Source organism: Octopus sinensis, linkage group LG23 (genome assembly GCF_006345805.1).
Source record: "Octopus sinensis linkage group LG23, ASM634580v1, whole genome shotgun sequence".
NCBI lineage: Eukaryota > Metazoa > Mollusca > Cephalopoda > Octopoda > Octopodidae > Octopus > Octopus sinensis.
In genome coordinates, this window is record NC_043019.1 from 16,068,572 (window position 1) to 16,089,647 (window position 21,076).

At 42.1% G+C, this 21,076-nt stretch overlaps 2 protein-coding genes across 2 annotated transcripts in view; both read left to right on the forward strand.

Moving 5' to 3' along the window:
• LOC118767670 overlaps positions 1-2,916 on the forward strand; it is a 9,172-nt gene extending 6,256 nt beyond the window's left edge. The window contains exons 2-3 of the mRNA XM_036512610.1: positions 730-871; positions 2,284-2,916. Coding sequence (XP_036368503.1) covers positions 772-871; positions 2,284-2,777 — 594 coding nt within the window. The 5' untranslated portion in view covers positions 730-771 and the 3' untranslated portion in view covers positions 2,778-2,916. The remainder of the gene's footprint in view (positions 1-729; positions 872-2,283) is intronic.
• An 8,336-nt stretch (positions 2,917-11,252) lies between these two features.
• LOC115223701 lies at positions 11,253-11,693 on the forward strand. Its single transcript, XM_029794376.1, has one exon. The coding sequence runs from the start codon at positions 11,253-11,255 to the stop codon at positions 11,691-11,693; it is 441 nt and encodes a 146-aa protein (XP_029650236.1).
• Positions 11,694-21,076: the final 9,383 nt, after the last annotated feature.

The following is a 21,076-nucleotide window of genomic DNA, read 5'->3' on the forward strand; positions in this document are numbered from 1 at the left end:
CAGTTCATAAAATTATAAAGCTATAAAAGTCAATAAAAATTACTATTAATATTAATAATAATAATAAAATAATAATAATAATAATAATCATAATAAAATAATAATAATAATAAAATAATAGATACAGTATGTTTGCACCAAGTCCTCCTTTCAAGATCGAAATAACTATATATAGTTTTATATATATATATATATATATATATTAATATATATATATATATATATATATATATATATATATATATATTATATATATATATATATAATATATATATATTACACACATATGTATACACATGCATATAAACGATGGTTTCTGGAGAGTTACGTCTAGCATATGTCGTTTGCAAATTATTGATTAATCCGGTGATGTGGTTTTACTAATATGAATTTTTATTTAATGATATTTATTTAATAATATTATTGTATTTCAGGCTTTCTTTTTTTTTTTGCCAAATAAACACACGCACTATATATTTTTCTATTCACTCGTTTATTACTCATTTATTTATTCTATTATTTTAACTCATGTCCATAGTCCGGAAATTTTTCGTCACGCATCTGTGACCTCTTCAGCGACACTTTTCGTTTTCGTGTGTTCTCGCTCAAATTGTTCCATTTATTTAATAACAAAACCCCCAACAATCTCCTCTTCAAAACCAATAAAACTATTCTGAATATTCCTTTATATATTCTCTTATATGCACTGATTCCGTTGATATTTCTCTTCTAGATTTGGAAATCGCAGCTTTTAGCTGTGCCATACTATGTATGACGTCAATTCTGATAGGCCTCACAGCCGGGGCGGTGAGCGAGTGCCTGCCTAGTCACGAAAGTTTTGTGGTGGCGGCCACGGCGCCACTAATTGCCGGTGAGTAAACACTTTAAAAACATGTATAATAAACACAAATTTTGTATATATTTCAGCATGTTCTTGCAAGGATGTGAGTATATAGGCGCAGGAGTGGCTGTGTGGTATATATATGTCGTATATCACTGTGACCGACCAGGCTATCAGATGTTGCTACACATCGCTGGTCACAATGCGCTTTGCATTGTTTTTTAGCCTTCAAATGACGCCACCCCACTGGCTAAGCGAGCAGGCCAACAGAAGAAAGAGAAAATTGTGGCGAAAGAGTACAGCAGGGATCGCCACCACCCCCTGCCGGAGCCTCGTGGAGCTTTAGGTGTTTTCGCTCAATAAACACTCACAACGCCCAGTCTGGGAATTGAAACCGCGATCCTACAACCGCGAGTCCGCTGCCCTAACCACTGTCGTATATATATGTATATATATATATATGTTGATCGCCATGTTGATTCGTTAGTACTGCACGCATTTTTTTTCTCTCCTTCTTTCTGTGTTTTTTTCTCTCTGTGTATACTTCTGTTGAAGAGCGTAAGGCTCGAAACGTAAAGACTTGTTTTATTTATATTCCTGAGCGCCATACTAATACAATTGTTTGTTTGTTCCCACCTGCCTTCGTCTTTTGTCTATTTTCATAAAGCTTCCCGTTATATATATTATGTGTGTGTGTGTGTGTGTGTGTGTGTGTGTGTATCCGGGTCACAAATTCACGTTTATACCAATAATAATTGGAGCACTTGGTTTTGTAAGTCAATGCTGAACTGACAGTCTGGATAAGCTTGGATTCTCAGAAAAAGAAATCGACCAATTGATTCGTACATTACAAATACAAAGTGTAAGCGGAACAGTCGAAATATGCAAAACTTTTCTCAAGTTTAAAATGGGACATTGTTTTTGATATCGACATTCTAACGATGGAGCTTTCTATGTTTGTTAGAAACCATATCTTCCCTCAAAAGAGAACATACATTCATACGTACATACTTACATGCATACTTGTTTACATGTACATACATACACACATACATACATGCTTGTATACACTCGTATATATATATATAATATATCACGTGACCGACCAGTCCATCAGATGTAGCTACACATTGCTGGTCACAATGCGTTCGCATTGTTTTAGCCTTCGAATGACGCCATCCCGCTGGCTAAGCGAGCAGGCCGACAGAAGAGTGGCGAAAGAGTACAGTAGGGATCACCACCCCCTGCCGGAGCCTCGTGGAGCTTTTAACCACTGGGCCATTGCGCCTCCATATATATATATATATATATATAAACACACACGTACATACATATACACACATATACATACGCACATACTTATACATGCACGCGTATGTACATACATATGTTTCTGTGTTTGTAAATTTTCTAAACCTATTGTTCTTTTCCTGTCTTTGTAGCCATGATGTTAACAAGTGCCATAGGATTATTCCATGGCAAGTGCCATCTGCTGCAGCGCCTCGAACTTCTTCCAGGTGAGTCGGTTCCATTCAAGAAACTCTTCCAAGAATCGCGCACCTACAGTCACGGATGGTCTTTCGTCCTCGCCTGGATATGTGTCGTTCTCTGCCTTGTCAACTCCTTCGTCTGGCTAAACAAGGGACAAAATAGCGGTTACCTCCCTTACCGAGGTGGTTTCGGTTACGGAGCCGATAAGTACCAATATACACCGCCTTTAGTACCAAAGTCGGTGATAAAACGACGCGAAAGTATTCATCGATTCCTCTCCAGGGAGACCATCGCCTCGTTGTTGTATCGAACGAAATCTGTGTCCGACCAAAGAAAAGATCATTCCAACAGCAGCATAAACACAGACGACAAACGGTTTTATCCTGAAAGTTATGCCATGTCAGATGACAGAGCTCTTATCAGCAGCTCCTCCTGTGACCTTTAGAATGCATTGGAATCAATCGTCGTTATCTTCTTGTTCTCTATTATTCCTTTGTTTGTTGGGTTGAAGCTCTAAACTTTCAGCTCGAAAAGCAACAACACAAACAAGCAAAAACAACAGAAGTTACTGGAAGGTTTTGCTGGAGAGGTTCCTTGCTGGAAAAAAAAAAGCAACGAAAAGGTCAGGCCTTTGATAAGAACTCTGATAATTGTTTCTAATTTTGGCACAAGGCTAGCAAATTTTTGAGTGGAAAAAGGGTCAGTCAACACCATTAACCTCAATACTTAACCGGTGCTTAAGTATCACTGTTATCTAATCCCGTTTGAATGAACGGACGAAGAATGGAGAGAAAAAAAAAACGAAAGTACAATAAAGCACAGAATTATTAAAACCAGATATAATTTACAGGAAATAAATCACGAAAGATTACTGGTTAGTTTCAGTTAGGGCACTCCACAACACTGTTCTCAAAAAACATTTCTCAAATTGTGTGCGAATGCAACCGAATGCACCAGTAAGCACTTTTTGATATATAATCGGTGTGAGAGAAAACTATTCGGAGTTGGCTCTTTTAAGTTCGTTGTTCTCTTAAACATTTCTCAAATTGTGTACGAGTGCAACCAAATGCACCAGTAAGCACTTTTTGAGATATTCGGTGTGAGAGAAAACTATTCGGGGTATGCTCTTTTAAGTTCGTTGTTCTCTTAAACATTTCTCAAATTGTGTACGAGTGCAACGAAATGCACCTCAAAGCACCTTTTGGGATATTTGGTGCGGAAAAAAACATATTGGGGGTATGCTCTTAACACTCTATTGTCAGTTTTATTTTTGCTAGCAATCTATTTTCTGTATATTGTTTATATTCTGAATCTCACTTCTTTGTGTATCATTCTAACATTTTTTTCCGAAAGTGTGTGGCACAACGGATGCGTGGTTTTGTTTGTTCTTTCTTTGCTTTTTGGAGACGGTGAATCTTAGTTCTTCGTCGTCTTCTGCATTTTTCGCTATTTTCTCGCTGCGTTGAAGAAATTCTTTCTTCTCGTCTGTATTCATGATTAATCTTCTTTCTTATTGATATCGAGATTTCGTTGAATTTCATCTGCAACTATTATTCCTTCCTCGTCGCAACATGATGGAGCACTATTGTCGGTAGGTACGATTAGGGAACGAGATATCTGTTAATCTATTTCTGATACTAAGCATAAAGGAATTCCTTTCGCCAACCCCAAGTTTGGGCTGATGGTGGTATGGAACCGGGAATGTACCGTAAATCCTCGAGTATAATCCGCATTTTCCCCCCAAAATTTAAAGGTCAAAATCCCTAGTGCGTACTATATACGAGGTTAAAAATGAAAATTATTTTCTGAGCAATGTCCGAGTCTCTATTTGCTGTCCGGCAATGTTTATTCAGACGAATTTTGTGATGTTGGGCGCGAAAATACCTTAAGCTAAGCCTGAAAGCAATGAAGTCATAAAAGAATCATCCATAACTTACAGTAAGCAACATTTATTAAACGTTATTACTGTTATTTCTTTATTTTCTGCAAACAAAATGCATAAAAAAGCTACACGTTTGCATTATGTTATATATACAATAATAATAAAGGACGTTACCGTATACAGATTTACAAATCAAGGACGTTATATAGACCTCCTTGACTCAAGTTAGAGAAGGGGCGCGTATTATACACAAGGTTTAGGTTTTCCAGAGGTACAGCCCCCTAAAAATCCCCTGCGTATTACACTCAAGGGCGGACTATACTCGAGGAGTTCCGGTATTCTTTTTTTTTTTTTTTTGCCGTTTTAGTATATTTCTCTTTCTTCGCTTCTTTTCTTTAGTTTTTCCAGCTCTTTAAAATAATAAAAAGGCTGAAGAATCGGCAGGAGAATGACATCCGGCATTCTGCAATAATTCTAAAGATGATTCCTGAGATTTGAGATTTGTTGTCACCAAACTTCAAGACAGCTCTCTTCTTAACAAAACTGACGTGTAATAGCTTTTGTATAATAATAATGACGGTGATGACGAAGGTGATGACAACTATGATGATGATGAATAGGAGGGGGAGATGGTGGTGGTGGTGGTGGTTTCCAACATGGACGCAGGGTTTCAAATTTTAAGATGCGCTGTATCGATCTCAGAAGACGGAATAAGAAAAATAGATTTCTAATTTACCCGTGGGGGTTTAATTCGAACCGACATGCCACTCGGTAGCACTGCTAGGCCAAGGATTTCAGAGGGGCGGAGGTACTAGTCAATTACATCGACCCCAGTGTTTCATTGTTACTTAATTTATCGATCCCGAAAGGATGAAAGACGAAGTCGACCTCGGTGGAATTTGAACTCAGAACATGACGGACGAAATGCCGTTAAGCATTTCGCCCGGCGTGATAACGATTCTAGCTCGCTGCCTTAATAACAACAACTTTTATTTGCCACAGAAGCATCAGATGAGGGTTAAAAAGGGAGAAGAGAAGGAATGAGTTAAAAGTATATATAGCAAGCGAAATATGTGATCAGGCCTATGAAGCAGTCCTGATGATTTTAAGACAATCTCCTACAGGAGCCAATGAAGGAACCCCACAAGTCAAGGATTGCCCTGAACACCAAAAGCACAAGCTCTCGTCCACGTGTTATTCCCTAATTTACAGACGCATGCCTAGCGCAGGGCCATTCGCTCTAATCAGATTTGTCAGTCATACACCTGTTGACAAATTCTCGCTGCTTCTTCTTTCCACGTGGAACATGAAGTTAATAAGGGCTTGCCCCAAAAGAAAATGCGCCTGTTCTCAGTCTTTTCAGCCTCGTCCATCAAACACCCATTCTTGCTATTGCTGCTAGACAGCGAAACACTTCCTGCATTGCCATGTGAAAGGTTGATGGTGGGGCAATCCTCATAGTGGACTCGGCCGATGGTCGGGTTTGTTCTATACACAGCAACAGCTGTTCAGCGATACTCAGACACTGCGCGAGTGCATGCAGAACGGTTTTAATCGCTCCGCGCGCATCTCGGGCAGTGCCGCACGACGGCACTTATTTACCTGTGGGGTTTATCTCGAACCGACATACCACTCGGTAGCACTGCTAGGCCAAGCATTTCAGAAATTTAATTATGGTAAACCCCAGCCCGAAAGCCCTCCGAAACTGACCACCTATTTCGTCCACTTCAACCACAAGAGTTTCAATAATAATAATAATAATAATAATAATCTTTTCTACTACAGGCACAAGCCCTGAAGTTTGAGAGGATATCTAGGCGATCACATTGACCCAAGTACTTCCCTGGTACTTATTTTATCGATCTCGAAAGGATGAAAGGCAAAATCGATCTCGGCGGAATTCGAGCTTAGAACGTAAAGACGGACGAAATACCCGCTAAGCATTTTTCCCGGCGTGCTAACGATTCCGCCAGTTCGCTGCCTTAATAATAACAATAATAATAATAATAACAACCTGTTATGTATTGAGGTAGATGAAGGTGACAAAGTCCCTTCCCTCCACATTTTGTCGTCTTGTGCCAATATCAAAATCCATTATCATAAAGACAGTCGTATCACTGAAGACTGTGTTTTTTTTTTGTCTTTTTTACCATTTCGATTTCTCCAAATTCTTGGTATTGATGTCTATAAATTCCACTCAATTCAAGACCATTCTTTCATTATATTTCGGGGTACATAAATAATTCCAAAACAGAAAGAAAAAAAAAGTAATAATAATAATAATAATAATAATAATAATAAACAACCCCATTTTTTTTAAAGGTATTTGAAGAAAAAAATTTGCCTGCAGAAGCAATCATTAAAATTAAAACAGCATATATATTTGATTTTTAATTTATTATTATTTTTTTTTTTCAATTTCTTTCTGAACATGCAAATGACCTTGCAAAGTAAACTTTACTAAATTTTCATCGATTCTTATATTAAATCTTTTCATCTAAAGTTTTAATCGAAAGCAAGAAAAACAAACAAAAAATAGAAAACTTAAAGCAAAAAGAAGAAAAAAAAAAAGAAACGAAAATGCAAAAAGAAACAAAGAATTATTTCAGTAACAGCTACTCGGTGCCTTTAATTTGACAATCCTCGTAAAAATACAGCTTCCGGTCATCGGAATATACTTCCGGTAAGCTTAATCACAATAAATCCGTTTTGTCTAATATGACTTTTACGTTCGGAAAAAAAAACAAGAACAAATAAACAAATAACGAAAAATAAAAACAAAAACAACAGAAATAATTCGAGGATTTATAAAAAAAATTTTTTTTCTTTTACATTTCTTTTTTACTTTGTATATTGTTAATTTTATTTATTGTTATTTTCTTAATAAAAATTTTTGAAAATATATATAAACAATATTTATTCTGCTTCTTTTTTTTACCTTTTTGTCCTTTTCTTGTCTTGCACACATACATACACACACACACACACATATATATATAGATATACATACACATACATACATACACATATACATACAAACACACACACACACATATATATATAGATATACACACACAAACATACATATGCATACATACACAGATATATATATATATACATACATACACACACCACATACATACGTACATATATATATATATATACATCATACACAGACACACATACATATATACGTATAGTAAATACCCCCCCCCCCCAAAAAAAAAAGAAACAAAGAACAAACAACAATGTGAGGACGTGGTAAGTGCAAAGTATTAGCAGACGCTCAGGGAAGGAAAGCAGAAACCTATCAAAGAGCTGCCGAAGTGAAAGTAACATCAATTCCGACGCACCAGCCTGGTCGCACCCACCGACTACAACATGAGTAAATAACAAAGTACGCGCAAGCATGGCTGTGTGGTAAGAAGCTGACAGAAACGATAGCACGCCGGGCGAAATGCTTAGCGGGTATTTCGTCTGCCGCTACGTTCTGAGTTCAAATTCCGCCGAGGTGGACTTTGCCTTTCATCCTTTCAGGGTCAATAAATTAAGTACCTATTTCTTTACTACCCACAAGGGGCTAAACATAGAGGGGTCAAACAAGGACAGACAGACGGATTAAGTCGATTGTATGGACCCCAGTGCGTAACTGCTGCTTAATTTATCGACCCCGAAAGGATGAAAGGCAAAGTCGACCTCGGCGGAATTTGAACTCAGAACGTAGCGGCAGACGAAATACGGCTAAGCATTTCGCCCGGCGTGCTAACGTCTCTGCCAGCTCGCCGCCCTACCAATTACGCACTGGGGTCGATGTAATCGACTTAATCTGTCTGTCTGTCCTTGTTTGTCCCCTCTATGTTTAGCCCCTTGCGGGCAATAACGAAATAAGAAGCTTGCTTACCAACCACATGGTTCCGAGTTCAGTCCCGCTACATGTCACCTTGGGTAAGCGTCTTACTATAAGCCTCGGACCGACCAAAGCATTGAGTGGATTTGGTAGACGGAAACTGGAGGAAGCCCATCGTACGTGTGTGTGCGCGTGCGTGCGTCATTGTGTCTCTGTCCTCCAGCGCTTGACAACGGATACCGGCGTGTTTACGGTAGAATAAGCACTGGGCTTGATTCATTCTTCAACGCGGTGCTCCAGCATGACCGCAGTCTCACGACAGAAATAAGTGGGAGATAAAAAGCTTGTAAACATTTCACTAAAGCACGAAATGATTTTCAAGTTTTAGAAGTTATCTCCCTTGTTTCAATGTAAGGGAGACAATCAAGATACATTTTTTTTTTCTGCGAAGTAAAATTGGAGATGGAAATATCTTTGTACTTAAAGCAATGAATTGGTTATGTTGCCTGTGTCATCAATGTGTTAGTCACGGATGGATAAGAGAGGAAAAAAGAAAACAAAACATTGAAACTATATAAAACACGTTTTCGTTTTGTAGTTTTTTCATCTTCTTTAATGGTTTTCTGAGAAAGCAAAAACCAAATGTTGATAAAGAAGCAACCTGTCTGATTGACAGAAAAAAATATTGCCATCTTTCGATTTAGGCACATATAATGGTCTACTACAAAATGAAGGAAAATAACTGGTACTTATTTCATCAACCCCGAAAGGATGAAAGGTAAAGTAGACTTTGGTGGAATTTGAACTCAGAACATAGTGAAGTACCACTAAGCATTTCGTCTAGTGTGCTAACGATCCTGCCAGCATACATACATACACACACACACACACACATATATATATATATCATACAGACACACATACATATATACGTATAGTAAATCCCCCCCACCAAAAAAAAAACAAAGAACACAACAAAAAGAAAACAACAATGTGAGGACGTGGTAAATGCAAAGTATTAGCAGACGCTCAGGGACGGAAAGCAGAAACCAATCAAAGAGCTGCCGAAGTGAAAGTAACATCAATTCCAATGCACCAGCCTGGCCGTACCCACCGACTACAACAAGAGCCTTAATTCAATTTCAGAGTGTTTGGGTGTCAGGATTCAGAGAGAATTGGATGAGTTTAATGGTGATTACGAAAATATGTCAGCTCAGAAAACAATTCTGATAAGAACTAAAATTGTTGGTGAGATCCATTCCCTGATTGACAACAATCCCTTCAAACCAATCAAATCCATCACCAGGGACATAGGAGTGTCTGAGTTTCTTATCAGGCAGGTAGTGCATGAAGACATTCGGTATTCCTCATACAAGATGGAAAAGGGTCAGTTTTTATCCCAAGCCATCAAGGACAAGAGGAAAGACTGCACTACAAAGATTCTGAACACACTCAAGCATCTCCTCCAACCAAACATGATTTGGATTTCTGAGATGAGAAAAATTTCTGCCAGGATCAGATGGTGAACACACAGAATGACCGTTGGCTTGCCGTGTCCCCAAAATATGTACCGAGAGTGATAAAAATCAAACATCCAGTCATCATGGTGTTTAGAGTGGATCACTAGTGATGGTGACATTATGCCTCTGTTCATCTTCCCACACAGCTTCAGACTCAACAAAGAGGCCTACATCAAATGCCTGGAAGAGGTAGTGCTGCTCTGGGTCAAGAGGGTGACTTCTGGAAGACTATGTCTAGCAACAGGACTCTGCATCATGCCACACAGGAGAATCTAGTCATTTCTGTCAGACAATTTCCGCAACCACATCACCCCTAACATCTGGCCATCTAACTCTCCAGACTACAACCCCCTTGATTATTATGTATGAGGTGCAGTTAACAAAACTCCTTGTAACACCAAAGATGAACTGAAGGCAAATATTATGGCAGCATTTACCAATTTAAACAAGGAGACTGTCCAGAAGAGTCGCAGGAGATTCCAAAATCGTCTGGAGGCCGTGGTAAAAGCCAATGGCTATTTTATTGAATAAATTTACTCTTTAGTATTTCAAGACATTCTGATGCAATTCTGATAAATATATGTTAAAATGAGACGTCATTTTGCATCATTTAGACAACAGTTTATTCACCACTCCCCGTATATATGTGTATATATGAAGGCTACAAATTTTGTGTGACTATTTCTGGTGATACATAAAATGTGTATACACACACACACACATGGGGCTGCTGAAAAGTTCCTGGTTTTAAGGGTGCCTGGTTGGAGGCCCAACCTCCCGTGTTCTTTTACAGGACTTAAGAAAACCAAAGGACTGCTGCAAAAAGCATGTGAATGAGAGGGGAATATGTTGAATGATGTATGTCTTCCATGCTGGCATGGGTTGGACGGCTTGACATGGAGCTATCTAGACACCGACTATCAAGGTTTTGGCTTGGTTTCTACAGCTGAATACCCTTCCTAATGCCAACCACTTAACAGAGTGTACTGGGTGCATTTTATGTGCCACTGGCACAGTTGCACCGACACAATTCTGAAAGGACAAACCTATATGTATGAAGGACAGCAATTGTACATAGCTTGACACATTTTATCAAGTACAGTAAATTGCTACATCACCTGGTCCCTTATTTCCTCATTATTATCAATTGTTTGACTGCTAAGTAGTAAAGGAAGAAAGTCTTAAAAGTGGTTTTATTGCTGTGTCCATTCCTTGGACCCAGAGATCCGAGTGTAGGAAGTTAGTAAGTGTAGAAAGTTAGGAAGTGTATAAGGTGGTACTGAGAGGTACCTCGCTTTTAGAGTATCATGAAAGGGTAAAGCTGTTACCTTTATTGGAAAGATAGGACACTATTTAGAAAATATGCCAAAAAAATCATAAAGGTATACAATATATGTTCCTCTTTTTGGCACAATCAATGCATGGCAGTTCCTACAATAAATTTTGGTAAAATTGTAGCATAGGCGATCGTGAAGTTCCTCATTTTGCACTGCAAAGGAGCAGTGGAAATTCATGGAGAGATGAAGGAAGTCTTGAAGGATGGCTGCCCATCTTACTCCACAGTGAAAAGTTGGTTGTCAGTGACAGGTCACTTCGATGTCACAGACGAACCCTGGTCAGAACAGCCAACTTCCATGACCACAGAAGACAAAAGCTGACACTGTGCACATCATGATTCTCAAGGACCATCGGATTTCAGCGAAATTCATTGCTGAGACTCTGGAGATTTCCTGCAAAAGGGTCGGCCACATTCTGGACCTGAGAAAGCTTTCCACAAAATGGATGCCAAAATGCCTGAATGCAAAGCAGAAGTGCATCAGAGTTACGACATTTTTGGACTGGTTTGCAGAGGGAGAGGTTGATTTTATGGCTCGTTTAGTTACCATGGATGAAACTTGGCTTCATCATTACGATCTCCAGATCAAGAAGCAATCAATGGAGTGGCGCCACAAAGGTTTACCGCGTTCTAAGAAGTCAGCTGGAAAGATTCTGACTCCAGTGTTCTGGGACAAAGACGGAGAACTCCTCGTAAAATACCTGCCAAAGGATTGCACCATCAATGCAGAATACTACAGGTCTCTGTGGGATGACCTGTATGAAGCTTTGAAGTAGAAATTCCATGGAAAGCCGAGTCGTGTTGTCCTCTTTATGCCGGAGAGTGCACCAGCACACACAGCTTATGAAACTATATAAAATATGCACTTTAGCTTCAAATAAGACCACCCGCCATACTCTCCTGACTTGGGCCCCTCTGACGATCACCCCTTTCCACAATTGTAGAAACATAGCAAGGGAACAAAATTTCAGATTCAGATGTGATCACCGCTACAGAGCCTTGGTGAAGGCCTGACCATCCGACATCTTTTTTGAAAAACAGGATCACTGCAATAAGGGTGTGAATCTGAGAGGGGAATATGTTGAATAAAATTATAATTAGCCAATCCTCGTGTATTTTCTTTGACCCAAAGCCAAGAACATTTCAGCACCCCGTCATAGGAAATAAGTGTAGGAAGTTGGTAAGCACTGAGCATGCAAGCAGTTAGGACAGATGACAAATGGCAGACATTGAATGATAAAATGATTTTAATAACATTTTAAGTTGCTTCATTGAATATTGAAATCCAAGAAATTTCAATAACCTTACAATCACCATAAAAATCATAGCTTAGCAACCAAAGCTGATCAAAAAAATCCAAAACTCCAAGAAATGTAACAGGTAAAATATGGATGCGATTGTTTCCTTCCAAGAAGTTGGTTGCATAGAGCAATTATGGAGAATTTGAACATTTCCTATCTTACCTCCATTGATTGAAGATTTTTCTGCTCCAAGTTTGTCTTTATTGGGTGGAAAATCCCCAAGATCAGATCAGTGGGCCAGGAGTGGAAGTGGAGATTGATGACACTTTTATTGTACGGAGAAAATAAAATCGTGAAAGACTTGTGAAAATTATCTGGCCTTTAGGAGGAATCGAACGAGAAACGACCAAGAAATTTTTCATACCTCTTTCATCGGAATGTCATAAAGAGGAAACATGAAATACCACTACACTCATTCCTTTAATTACTTGCCACATACACCAAGAATCCATAATATTTAGTGATTCTTGGGATGCATACAATCCATTTCAAAATGTAACCACGTGTGTATCGTTGGCAATTTTCTTTTCCTTACTTTTGGACTTTCCTCTATTTCTGAAGAAGAGCTTTGCTCGAAATGTAAAATCTTCTTTCCTTCCTTTCCTGAGCGTCTGGACTGAATTCTGACGCAACACGCAGCTGGAGGAAAGCAAATTCAATGAGCTCATGGCTGATAAACAGTTGGGGGACAGAACACCCTCGCAATTCCTGCGTCGTTTAAGGGAGTTAAGTGGGAACTCCACAGACACGCCTCTGCTTCGCAAGATATTTTTCTCCAGGTTGCCTGCCAACGTTCAGACAATTTTGGCCACTGCCCTGGAGTCTAACACTGTGGAACTAATTGCCACGATAGCCGATAAAATCTTGGAATTTTCTGACCAACCTTCGTCGCATGTGCACTGAGACCCCTCCAACAGCCTCTTCTCTGACCCATAACTCTTTATCAGATAAGATAAGACGTGCTAACACGACACATGGATGAGCTATGCTGAGAAAATGGGCGTCGTTCGCACAGTCGTAGCCACACTGTTTCTCATTCCTCTGGGCAGCGTTCCGGCTTGTGCTGGTACCACTTAAAATTTGCCGAGAAGGCAAACAAGTGTATCCAGCCGTGCAATTTCAAAATTTCGTTAAACTGAATCTGGAGAAGTTGAGCACGGCAACCAAGTACAGTATCACAAGCATTGCACAAGTTTAACAATCAACCATCAGTGATAGAGTTCTTCGTTTTGAAACCAAGAGTTTTACATTGATGGGATTAAAAAGCTTGTAAATAGATGGAAGGAAGTCATAGATAATCAGGGAAAGTACATTGATGATTAAATTTCAATTAAATATAACATTTGATCACTTGCTTTCTTCATTCAAAATTTGAACAGAACTTATGGGATGACTTGACATTAACAAATCAGAGAGGTCTGCACTTAAATGTCTTGAAAATGATAACAATAATCATTGAAAAATCATATAAAGGGGATGCAATTGTCATAATGGATGCTCAATACTACAGGGATTAGTCGAGGACCAATTAAAGCACTCAACGTTCTACTGTGAAATAACATCAAACAGAAACCACCATGAAGAAAGTCAATAACCTGGTTTCAAAACACTATAACTTTTCCCTTTGCTCTGTGACAGGCGTTTCAAACAAACATGATATTTTTCTCCAGGTTGCCTGCCAACGTTCAGACAATTTTGGCCACTGCCCTGGAGTCTAACACTGTAGACCAATTGCCACGATGGCCGATAAAATCTTGGAATTTTCTGATTGGCTGAAAATTCTGAAATTTATCAAACTGAACTCCCGTAACAGTTTCACAAAATTTTTCTGGAATAAATGAACAACAAATTCAGATTCAGAGTCAAAAATTATATTCTGTATGATACACAAAGAAACTTTTTTTGGCCATTTCCACTTGCAGTGACGAAAACGACAAAAATCAAAATGCTTTTGTCATGTTTCCATCCTTGCACGAGTCCATCCTTGCATGAGTCCATCCTTGCATGAGTCCATCCTTGCACGAGTCCATCCTTGCACGAGTCCATCCTTGCACGAGTCCATCCTTGCACGAGTCCATCCTTGCACGAGTCCATCCTTGCACGAGTCCATCCTTGCACGAGTCCATCCTTGCACGAGTCCATCCTTGCATGAGTCCATCCTTGCACGAGTCCATCCTTGCACGAGTCCATCCTTGCATGAGTCCATCCTTGCATGAGTCCATCCTTGCATGAGTCCATCCTTGCACGAGTCCATCCTTGCATGAGTCCATCCTTGCACGAGTCCATCCTTGCACGAGTCCATCCTTGCCGAGTCCATCCTTGCACGAGTCCATCCTTGCACGAGTCCATCCTTGCATGAGTCCATCCTTGCACGAGTCCATCCTTGCACACGAGTCCATCCTTGCATGAGTCCATCCTTGCACGAGTCCATCCTTGCACGAGTCCATCCTTGTCATGTTTCCATCATTGCACGAGTCCATCCTTGTCATGTTTCCATCATGCACGAGTCCATCCTTGTCATGTTTCCATCCTTGCACGAGTCCATCCTTGCACGAGTCCATCCTTGCATGAGTCCATCCTTGCACGAGTCCATCCTTGCACGAGTCCATCCTTGCACGAGTCCATCCTTGCATGAGTCCATCCTTGCACGAGTCCATCCTTGCACGAGTCCATCCTTGCACGAGACCATCCTTGCACGAGTCCATCCTTGCACGAGTCCATCGTTGCACGAGTCCATCCTTGCATGAGTCCATCCTTGCACGAGTCCATCCTTGCACGAGTCCATCCTTGTCATGTTTCCATCCTTGTCATGTTTCCATCCTTGCACGAGTCCATCCTTGTCATGTTTCCATCCTTGCACGAGTCCATCCTTGCATGAGTCCATCCTTGTCATGTTTCCATCCTTGCATGAGTCCATCCTTGTCATGTTTCCATCCTTGCACGAGTCCATCCTTGCGTGAGTCCATCCTTGTCATGTTTCCATCCTTGCACGAGTCCATCCTTGCATGAGTCCATCCTTGCGTGAGTCCATCCTTGTCATGTTTCCATCCTTGCACGAGTCCATCCTTGCATGAGTCCATCCTTGTCATGTTTCCATCCTTGCACGAGTCCATCCTTGCATGAGTCCATCCTTGTCATGTTTCCATCCTTGCACGAGTCCATCCTTGCATGAGTCCATCCTTGTCATGTTTCCATCCTTGCACGAGTCCATCCTTGCATGAGTCCATCCTTGCACGAGTCCATCCTTGCATGAGTCCATCCTTGTCATGTTTCCATCCTTGCATGAGTCCATCCTTGTCATGTTTCCATCCTTGCACGAGTCCATCCTTGTCATGTTTCCATCCTTGCATGAGTCCATCCTTGTCATGTTTCCATCCTTGCACGAGTCCATCCTTGCATGAGTCCATCCTTGTCATGTTTCCATCCTTGTCATGTTTCCATCCTTGCACGAGTCCATCCTTGCATGAGTCCATCCTTGTCATGTTTCCATCCTTGCACGAGTCCATCCTTGCATGAGTCCATCCTTGTCATGTTTCCATCCTTGCACGAGTCCATCCTTGTCATGTTTCCATCCTTGCGTGAGTCCATCCTTGTCATGTTTCCATCCTTGCACGAGTCCATCCTTGCATGAGTCCATCCTTGTCATGTTTCCATCCTTGTCATGTTTCCATCCTTGCATGAGTCCATCCTTGTCATGTTTCCATCCTTGCACGAGTCCATCCTTGCATGAGTCCATCCTTGTCATGTTTCCATCCTTGCACGAGTCCATCCTTGTCATGTTTCCATCCTTGCACGAGTCCATCCTTGCGTGAGTCCATCCTTGTCATGTTTCCATCCTTGCACGAGTCCATCCTTGCATGAGTCCATCCTTGTCATGGTTCCATCCTTGCACGAGTCCATCCTTGCATGAGTCCATCCTTGTCATGTTTCCATCCTTGCACGAGGCCATCCTTGCATGAGTCCATCTTGTCATGTTTCCATCCTTGCACGAGTCCATCCTTGTCATGTTCCATCCTTGCACGAGTCCATCCTTGTCAGTGTTTCCATCCTTGCACGAGTCCATCCTTGCATGAGTCCATCCTTGCACGAGTCCATCCTTGCACGAGTCCATCCTTGCACGAGTCCATCTTGCACGAGTCCATCCTTGCACGAGTCCATCCTTGCACGAGTCATCCTTGCATGAGTCCATCTGCACGAGTCCATCCTTGCATGATCCATCCTTGCACGAGTCCATCCTTGCACGAGTCCATCCTTGCATGAGTCCATCCTGCACGAGTCCATCCTTGTCATGTTCCATCATTGCACGAGTTCATCCTTGTCATGTTTCCATCCTTGCATGAGTCCATCCTTGTCATGTTTCCATCCTTGCACGAGTCCATCCTTGCACGAGTCCATCCTTGCACGAGTCCATCCTTGCATGAGTCCATCCTTGCATGAGTTCATCCTTGCACGAGTCCATCCTTGCATGAGTCTATCCTTGCACGAGTCCATCCTTGCACGAGTCCATCCTTGCACGAGACCATCCTTGCACGAGTCCATCCTTGCACGAGTCCATCCTTGCACGAGTCCATCCTTGCACGAGTCCATCCTTGCACGAGTCCATCCTTGCACGAGTCCATCCTTGTCATGTTTCCATCCTTGCACGAGTCCATCCTTGTCATGTTTCCATCCTTGCACGAGTCCATCCTTGTCATGTTCCATCCTTGCACGAGTCCATCCTTGCATGAGTCCATCCTTGTCATGTTTCCATCCTTGCATGAGTCCATCCTTGTCATGTTTCCATCCTTGCACGAGTCCATCCTTGCGTGAGTCCATCCTGTCATGTTTCCATCCTTGCACGAGTCCATCCTTGCATGAGTCCATCCTTGCGTGAGTCCATCCTTGCACGAGTCCATCCTTGCATGAGTCCATCCTTGTCGTTTCCATCCTTGCACGAGTCCATCCTTGCATGAGTCCATCCTTGTCATGTTTCCATCCTTGCACGAGTCCATCCTTGCACGAGTCCATCCTTGCATGAGTCCATCCTTGCACGAGTCCATCCTTGCACGAGTCCATCCTTGCACGAGTCCATCCTTGCATGAGTCCATCCTTGTCATGTTTCCATCCTTGCATGAGTCCATCCTTGTCATGTTTCCATCCTTGCACGAGTCCATCCTTGTCATGTTTCCATCCTTGCATGAGTCCATCCTTGTCATGTTTCCATCCTTGCACGAGTCCATCCTTGCATGAGTCCATCCTTGTCATGTTTCCATCCTTGTCATGTTTCCATCCTTGCACGAGTCCATCCTTGCATGAGTCCATCCTTGTCATGTTCCATCCTTGCACGAGTCCATCCTTGCATGAGTCCATCCTTGTCATGTTTCCATCCTTGCACACGAGTCCATCCTTGTCATGTTTCCATCCTTGCGTGAGTCCATCCTTGTCATGTTTCCATCCTTGCACGAGTCCATCCTTGCATGAGTCCATCCTTGTCATGTTTCCATCCTTGTCATGTTTCCATCCTTGCATGAGTCCATCCTTGTCATGTTTCCATCTTGCACGAGTCCATCCTTGCATGAGTCCATCCTTGTCATGTTTCCATCCTTGCACGAGTCCATCCTTGCATGAGTCATCCTTGTCATGTTTCCATCCTTGCACGAGTCCATCCTTGTCATGTTTCCATCCTTGCACGAGTCCATCTTGCGTGAGTCCATCCTTGTCATGTTTCCATCCTTGCACGAGTCCATCCTTGCATGAGTCCATCCTTGTCATGTTTCCATCCTTGCACGAGTCCATCCTTGCATGAGTCCATCCTTGTCATGTTTCCATCCTTGCACGAGTCCATCCTTGCCATGTTTCCATCCTTGCACGAGTCCATCCTTGCATGAGTCCATCCTTGTCATGTTTCCATCCTTGCACGAGTCCATCCTTGTCATGTTCCATCCTTGCACGAGTCCATCCTTGCATGAGTCCATCCTTGTCATGTTTCCATCCTTGCACGAGTCCATCCTTGCATGAGTCCATCCTTGTCATGTTTCCATCCTTGCACGAGTCCATCCTTGCATGAGTCCATCCTTGTCATGTTTCCATCCTTGCACGAGTCCATCCTTGCATGAGTCCATCCTTGTCATGTTTCCATCCTTGCACGAGTCCATCCTTGCATGAGTCCATCCTTGTCATGTTTCATCCTTGCACGAGTCCATCCTTGTCATGTTTCCATCCTTGCATGAGTCCATCCTTGTCATGTTTCCATCCTTGCACGAGTCCATCCTTGCATGAGTCCATCCTTGTCATGTTTCCATCCTTGCACGAGTCCATCCTTGCATGAGTCCATCCTTGTCATGTTTCCATCCTTGCACGAGTCCATCCTTGTCATGTTTCCATCCTTGCACGAGTCCATCCTTGCGTGAGTCCATCCTTGTCATGTTTCCATCCTTGCACGAGTCCATCCTTGCGTGAGTCCATCCTGTCATGTTTCCATCCTTGCACGAGTCCATCCTTGCATGAGTCCATCCTTGTCATGTTTCCATCCTTGCACGAGTCCATCCTTGCATGAGTCCATCCTTGTCATGTTTCCATCCTTGCACGAGTCCATCCTTGCCATGTTTCCATCCTTGCACGAGTCCATCCTTGCATGAGTCCATCCTTGTCATGTTTCCATCCTTGCACGAGTCCATCCTTGTCATGTTTCCATCCTTGCACGAGTCCATCCTTGCATGAGTCCATCCTTGTCATGTTTCCATCCTTGCACGAGTCCATCCTTGCATGAGTCCATCCTTGTCATGTTTCCATCCTTGCACGAGTCCATCCTGCATGAGTCCATCCTTGTCATGTTTCCATCCTTGCACGAGTCCATCCTTGCATGAGTCCATCCTTGTCATGTTTCCATCCTTGCACGAGTCCATCCTTGCATGAGTCCATCCTTGTCACGAGTCCATCCTTGCATGAGTCCATCCTTGTCATGTTTCCATCCTTGCACGAGTCCATCCTTGTCATGTTTCCATCCTTGCACGAGTCCATCCTTGCATGAGTCCATCCTTGTCATGTTTCCATCTTGCACGAGTCCATCCTTGCATGAGTCCATCCTTGTCATGTTTCCATCCTTGCACGAGTCCATCCTTGCATGAGTCATCCTTGTCATGTTTCATCCTTGCACGAGTCCATCCTTGCATGAGTCCATCCTTGTCATGTTTCCATCCTTGCACGAGTCCATCCTTGCATGAGTCCATCCTTGTCATGTTTCCATCCTTGCACGAGTCCATCCTTGTCATGTTTCCATCCTTGCATGAGTCCATCCTTGTCATGTTTCCATCCTTGCACGAGTCCATCCTTGCATGAGTCCATCCTTGTCATGTTTCCATCCTTGCACGAGTCCATCCTTGCATGAGTCCATCCTTGTCATGTTTCCATCCTTGCACGAGTCCATCTTGTCATGTTTCCATCCTTGCACGAGTCCATCCTTGCGTGAGTCCATCCTTGTCATGTTTCCATCCTTGCACGAGTCCATCCTTGCGTGAGTCCATCCTTGTCATGTTTCCATCCTTGCACGAGTCCATCCTTGCATGAGTCCATCCTTGTCATGTTTCCATCCTTGCACGAGTCCATCCTTGCATGAGTCCATCCTTGTCATGTTTCCATCCTTGCACGAGTCCATCCTTGCATGAGTCCATCCTTGTCATGTTTCCATCCTTGCATGTTTCCATCCTTGCACGAGTCCATCCTTGCATGAGTCCATCCTTGTCATGTTTCCATCCTTGCACGAGTCCATCCTTGCATGAGTCCATCCTTGTCATGTTTCCATCCTTGCACGAGTCCATCCTTGCATGAGTCCATCCTTGTCATGTTTCCATCCTTGCACGAGTCCATCCTTGCATGAGTCCATCCTTGTCATGTTTCCATCCTTGCATGAGTCCATCCTTGTCATGTTTCCATCCTGCACGAGTCCATCCTTGCATGAGTCCATCCTTGTCATGTTTCCATCCTTGCACGAGTCCATCCTTGTCATGTTTCATCCTTGCACGAGTCCATCCTTGCATGAGTCCATCCTTGTCATGTTTCCATCCTTGCACGAGTCCATCCTTGCATGAGTCCATCCTTGTCTGTTTCCATCCTTGCACGAGTCCATCCTTGCATGAGTCCATCCTGTCATGTTTCCATCCTTGCACGAGTCCATCCTTGCATGAGTCCATCCTTTTCATGTTTCCATCCTTGCATGAGTCCATCCTTGTCATGTTTCCATCCTTGCACGAGTCCATCCTTGCATGAGTCCATCCTTGTCATGTTTCCATCCTTGCGTGAGTCCATCCTTGTCATGTTTCCATCCTTGCACGAGTCCATCCTTGCGTGAGTCCATCCTTGTCATGTTTCCATCCTTGCACGAGTCCATCCTTGTCATGTTTCCATCCTTGCGTGAGTCCATAGCTTTCAGGAATTGAAGGTTGATTTTTTTACAGGTTTTGCCGATTTTTGAAAATGTGAGAAGTATTCAGCACTTCTTTTGAGGTGGATATTTAAGAATGTCCCAACTTATAGATTTGCAGTGCGATGATCTCTTAAGATAAAAATTTTTATCAGAATCGATTTTTAAAAGAAATGCATTTTTCCTACTGGAAAATTCCCATGTCTGCTGCAAAATGCCAAAAGTTTGACATGTCTTTTCGGAAGTATGCATTCTTTCAAGCAACTTTTCCTTAAAATGAAGAACAGAAAAAAATTGTCTCAGAACAAATTTGTGATGACCATCTCAATGATATTTTGCTTCATTCAACGACAATTTCACCTGAAGTTGAAAAATTACCAAACAACAAGCAGGAACACGTGTCCCACTGATATGTGTAACTGAGAAATGTTTCTTTTTTGTAGAATTTTAATATTCTTAA

Bases quoted from the DNA above. Each gene is read 5' to 3' on its own strand.
- LOC115223701 (XM_029794376.1), top strand. From the start codon at position 11,253: ATGATTCTCAAGGACCATCGGATTTCAGCGAAATTCATTGCTGAGACT.